At 40.0% G+C, this 6315-nt stretch overlaps 1 protein-coding gene across 9 annotated transcripts in view; it reads right to left on the reverse strand.

The window, feature by feature from the left end:
- Nucleotides 1-6315, reverse strand: part of TLK2 (tousled like kinase 2) — a 148048-nt gene that overhangs the window by 62306 nt on the left and 79427 nt on the right. For all 9 annotated transcript variants that reach the window (XM_037745970.1, XM_037745969.1, XM_017549249.2 and 6 more), the window contains 2 exons: nt 3467-3562; nt 2117-2209 (listed from right to left, as the gene is read on the reverse strand). In XM_037745970.1, the coding sequence (XP_037601898.1) occupies nt 2117-2209; nt 3467-3562 (189 nt within the window). The remainder of the gene's footprint in view (nt 1-2116; nt 2210-3466; nt 3563-6315) is intronic.

Here is a 6315-nt window from a genome sequence, read left to right on the forward strand (position 1 = left end):
GAGTCAATACCAGCCTGGCCAACATGGCGAAACCTCATCTCTATTAAAAATACAAAAATTAGTCAAACATTGTGGCGCATGCCTGTAATCCCAGCTACTTGGGAGGCTAAGGCAGGACAATCACTTGAACCCAGGAGGCGGAGGTTGCAGTGAGCCAAGATCACACAACTGTACTCTAGCCTGGGTGACAGAGTGAGACTCTGTCTCAAAACATAATAATAATAAAGATAATGATACTGTGGTGGCACATGCCTATAGTCCCACCTACTTGGGAGGCTGAGGTAGGGGCATCACTTGAGGCAAGGGTTGGGAAGGGCACAGCCTGCAAGATTGTGCCCCTGCACTCCAGCCTGGGTGACAGAGTGAGATCCCATCTCAAAATAAATAAATAAAATTAATAATAATATAAACACACCAGACTTTACGAATAAAGGCCACACATAGTTTAGCTATGTGCTCTATGTGCTGAATCCCAGGTTTTATATTAAAAGGAGTCAAAATACACTATTTTACCCTATGTTTTTTAATTAATTACAGAAATATAATACAAGTAAAAAAGTTTTGGAGGTCAGATCATCATGAATAGTGACTTTTATTATCTTTATTATTAAACATATATCTTTATTCAAACAAAACTGTACCCGAAGCCTAATAAGAAAGACTGGCAAAGGCAAGGCCACCGATCTCCACCTTGCTGTGTCACAGAAGCCCCGGAAGATTCAGGACCCTAAAGAGTCAGTTTAACGACCACATTAGCACAAGTAAGGATCAAATCTATACCTTCCAAATCACCAGGGAAATGTGCTAGCAAATGTTATTCATAAATCAGTAACGTCTATGTATATATTCATTTGTGTATATACACATCTACTACAAACAGCTCAAAAAAATTACTGAAAGAAAATGTACCAAATGTTTAATCCCAATTAATGGAATTATGAATGAAATATATTTTTCTGTATTTTGTAAAGAGCATGCATAACATTTTTTTTTTTAATAAGGCAGGGTCTTGCTCTGCTGCCCAGGCTGGAGTGCAATGGCACGATCTTGGCTTACTGAAGCCTAGAACTCCTGGGCTCAAGCATCTTCCCACCTCAGACTCCCAGTAGCTGGGACCACAGGCACACCACCATGCCTGGCAAATCTGGTATTATTTTGTAGAGACAGGGTCTTGCTGTGTTCCGTGCTGGTCTTGAACCCCTGGTCTCAAGCAATCCTCCCGCCTCAGCCTCCCAGAGTGGCAGGTATGAGCCACCAGGCTTTCTACTTTCTTTTTCTTGAGACTGAGTATCGCTCTGTTGCCTAGGTTGGAGTGCAGTGGTGTGAACTTGGCTCACTGCAACCTTCACCTCCCAGGTTCAAGTGATTCTCCTGCCTCAGCCTCCCAAGTAGCTGGGACTACAGACGCTTGCCACCACACAAGGATAATTTTTGTATTTTTTGAGTAGAGACAGGGTTTCGTTTCACTACGTTGGTCGGATTGGTCTCAAACTCCTGACCTCAAGTGATCCACCTGCCTCGGTCTTCCAAAGTGCTGGGATTACACGTGTGAGCCACCATGCCTGGCCCTTTTTACTTTTTTAAAAGTGTCAGTCATGCCAAGTTGCATATTCAAAATATATTTATAAAATATTATGGTATGCTTCCTAGTGGTCTCTATTTAATTCCAGATGAAGCATTTTAAAGGTTTCTTTTGTAAGTATAAAAAAGTTTGGGTGAATAGGTTATAAAAGGTACAAAAGGCAAAATGGGCAAAAAGTCCTTTTGAAATAGCTTATAAAATTCAACAATATTAAAATAACTTCTCTGGAATGGGGAAACAACACTTTATACTTATTTCCACAGTTCTAGATGAAATGTAACACTCCACCTATTTCTTCAGTATAAATTCAATCACTAAAATACTACATTATAAGATTTCCAATTTAAAGGTAGTATTTAGAATGAAGGAATTGGTTCCTACTAAGATTCCCTCAGTTAAAAAAAAATACCCAAATGTTTATTATTTCACTTTGTTATTTGGCTACAGTAATTACTCCTATGATATGTACATAATCCAAATATACATAACAAATGGTGCTTGCTATAAAATCTCTTACCACATTTTAATACTTACTCTTAATAAATCATCTATTCTTCCCTCCTTCTTCTCTAAGTCAGAATTCTTACTGTTTTCTAGTGCAGATATTTTTTCTATTGTGAGGTCAGACTACAGAGACAAAGGTAAAACAAATTTAGGATTAGTCTCAACATGTTAGATGTCATCACACTCTTCTCATTACCTTTTTAGGGGCAAAAAAAAGCACTTGCTCACACAAATGGCCTAGAATCACGTGGCTCAAGAAATGAAATCTGCTCGTTTCATCTCAGTCTTCAAGCCCTCTGCTGGGTTCCATATATCCCACTACACCAACATTTCAAACCCATGTTAATTCTGGAATCAAATGTATGAATTCTCACTATTGTGCACTTAAAAATGTAGAAACACATTACTCCAGAAAACTAACTTTGAATAGAAAAGGATCTCATAGGAGACTTGACCCAAATCTCTAAGGAACAAATGTGCCCTCTGGTGGAAACAGAGAGCAATCAGAAGGGGAGAGAAGAAGCTACCTAAGTGTTCATCTAATTGAAAAGCACAAAAGCTGATGATTCAGATAAAATTCAAATGTGTTCCAGGGAGTTGTACGGCTCTTGATATTTAAGAAATTCTCTTAGATTGCCAAGCATCCTGTCTTGAAGGCAACATAGATAGTGTCAAAAGAGGCTTCAAGAAAACCCAGTATGCTCAACACTACAAAATGGAAGCTGTAGCCACCATACTTTGCAGATACAATCCTCAAATGTTTAGAACACTCCCTAAATTAAAAAGAGTTCTGAACACAATTTAAGGAGCAAACCATGTTGACATATCACATCTGAGAGAAGTTTAGCTAGGTATAAATAAGTAAGCAGGCATAAGGAATACATCAACTATTTTCATAAATTAGAGAATTAAAACTTACTGAAAGCCTATTAATAAACATTTCATATAAACTGTCTGAGGATCATGAGAATCAAAGACACTGACACAGATGATTTGTACTGAGGGAAACTGAGGCCTAGAAAGATTAAACTATAAGCACCGCAGTGCCAGAATCTGAACTTAGGCTTTCAAAGTGTATGTACTTTTCTTCTGTGGAATACTGTTAAAAAAAAAAAAAAAAAAAAAGTGTGCACTTTCCTTAATACCACGCGTTAGCATAAGCATTGCTGCTACAAAACACCAGAAGAGTGAAGAAAAGCCTCAAAAAGTTACCTTCCAAAGGACTTTAAATACCCATAATGCAATTTCTGAATATCATACACACAACTGAGGTATGGTCAGAGAAATACAGAAAAGACAAACTATCATAGACTACATGGGTTAGCACTTATTCCTAAGCAGCAAGTATGCCCCTCGACTGATTATCAATCACCAACCTACCTGGGTCTGTCTGTGCTGGATGGAGATCTGTTTTTGGGAGCTGCAGGAATGCTCTGTGTTGCCAGATCCCGTAGATGAGGGACTGTTTTGCTGAGCCTACAATAAAGGTGCATTACCAATCACAGGAAAGTTTGGCATCTTTTTCCACAAACATTTATATTAATGCAAACAACTCCATAATATCTATCTCCACAATAAAAACCCTTATAAAGTCAGAAGTCAGGGCTATGTGGCCAAGAAGAAAGCCAAACAGTTCAAATATGAGACAAAGGAGCAGACATGGTGGTTTATACCAAGTTCCTGTAAACAGGTTTAAAGTATCATATGCTTACAAACGAATTTTTAAAATATGAAAATTAGAGAAAATGAAAAGTTATTCCTGCAATAACTTGTCTTTTTCACTTGTATTTCACAAGCTTTTGTTCAGAAAAGGCTAGTGAAGCATCCGATGCACAGGGGACGCACGTGAAGGACTGTGAACTACTATTCTGAATAGTGTCCTAAACACACAAACGTTATCCATGACACACAGCAGTCTAAAAATCCAGTTTGATATCTAATACTGCCACTTGCTGATTGGGCATTCTAAGGTATTTTTAAATTTTTATGGTTTAGGTTTATATTATATTATATTCTGAATAGAACTTTTTTAAACAAGGTAAAACTGCAGCTAACAAAGTATGACTCATCACAGACATAAGTAGAAAATATTGAATATTCTGAGAATCATGGAATAATGAGAATACACTGTCTCATCAGAGAATGCAGTGTTTCCACATATGTGAATTTTTCCTGATAGTTTCTACATATTCCTTTATTGTTCTTACTCATTAATATATCAACAATGGTATAACCACCATCTATTGAAAAACTTACTGTAACCTAAATGCTTCATTGTCACATGTAATCCTTACAAAATCCTATAAGGAGGCTGGAGTGGGGTGGCTCACGCTTATAATCCCAGCACTTTAGGAGGCTGAACTGGGTGGATCACTTGGGGCAAGGAGTTTGAGACCGGCCTGGCCAACATAGCAAAACTTCATCTTACTAAAATTACAAAAATTACGCCGGGCGCGGTGGCTCAAGCCTGTAATCTCAGCACTTTGGGAGGCCGAGGCGGGTGGATCACGAGGTCAAGAGATCGAGACCATCCTGGTCAACATGGTGAAACCCCGTCTCTACTGAAAATACNTACAAAAATTACTTGGGCATGGTGGTACATGCCTGTAGTCCCAGCTACTCAGGAGGCTGAAGCAGGAGAATTGCTTGAGTCTGGGGCGCAGAGATGGCAATGAGACGAGATCACGCCACTGCACTCCAGCCTGGGTGACAGAGCAAGACTCTTGTCCTATAAGGTGGTTGCAATTATCAGTTCCATTTTACAGATAAATAAAATAAAATAAAAATCAAAGATATTAAGTACCTATGTGGGTTCACTGAGCTAGTAACTGGGGAACCAGAATTGGGGGTTGTGTCCACAATAACTGCTCTCAATGACCAGACTGTTACCAGGAGTCTGTGAGCAAACTAAGCACTTCCTACACACGATTTCACGGAAGGTTCACAACAGCCTTATCAGATAGGCAGCATTATTAATGCCATTTCAATGTATCCATTCAAAGACTATAGTATTCCCTATGTCTAAACACTGTGCTAAAAAGATAAAAAAAGGAAAAACAACAACAAAGAAAATTAAAAAAAAATAAAACACTGTGCTTAGTAAGTGCATGTGGCCAAGAGAAACCACAGACCCAGACCTTACTCTGCCTTAATAATCCTTATAATCGGGCCGGGCGCGGTGGCTCAAGCCTGTAATCCCAGCACTTTGGGAGGCCGAGGTGGGTGGATCACGAGGTCAAAAGATCGAAACCATCCTGGTCAACATGGTGAAACCCCGTCTCTACTAAAAATACAAAAAAAATTAGCTGGGCATGGTGGCGCGTGCCTGTAATCCCAGCTGCTGGGGAGGCTGAGGCAGGAGAATTGCTTGAACCCAGGAAGCGGAGGTTGCGGTGAGCCGAGATCCCGCCATTGCACTCCAGTGTGGGTAACAAGAGCGAAACTTCGTCTCAAAAAAAAAAATAATAATAATAATAATAATGCTTACAATCCAAAGGATTTACTAAACACTTGGTAAATATTTGTTAAAAGAAACTGTTGAATAAACAGTCGTATAATAAATACACAATCACAATTAGGATAAGTGCTAAAAGAGCACATAACAAGGGACATAACCTAATTTAGAAGGTCAGGGATAAACCTTTTAAAAGTTTATCATTTAAGGCCAGGTTAGGTGGCTCATGTCTGTAATTGTAGCACTTTGGGAGGCCCAGGTGGGTGTATTACCTGAGGTCAGGAGTTCAAGATCAGCCTGGCCAACATGGTGAAATCCCATCTCTACTAAAAATACAAAAAATTAGCCAGGTGTAGCGGCACACACCTGTAGTCCCAGCTACAAGGGGGGTGGAGGCAGGAGAATCACCTGGACTCAGAGGTTGCGGTAAGCCAATATCGTGCTACTGGACTCCAACCTGGGCAACAGAGCGAGACTTCATCTCAAAAAAAAAAAAAAATTTATGATTTGAGACCAGGTGCGGTGGCTCACGACTGTAACCCTAGGGCTTTCGAAGGCCAAGGCAGGTGGATTAACTGAGGTCAGGAGTTTGAGACCAGCCTGGCCAACATGGTGAAACCCCATCTCTAGTTTAAAAAAACACAAAAATTAGCTGGGCATGGTGGCGGGCACCTGTAATCCCAGCTACTCAGGAGGCTGAGGCAGGAGAATTGCTTGAACCCAGGAGGCAGAGGTTGCAGTGAGCCGAGATCATGCCATTGTACTCCGGCAAGGG

Source organism: Cebus imitator, unplaced genomic scaffold (genome assembly GCF_001604975.1).
Source record: "Cebus imitator isolate Cc_AM_T3 unplaced genomic scaffold, Cebus_imitator-1.0 Scaffold217, whole genome shotgun sequence".
Lineage (NCBI taxonomy): Eukaryota > Metazoa > Chordata > Mammalia > Primates > Cebidae > Cebus > Cebus imitator.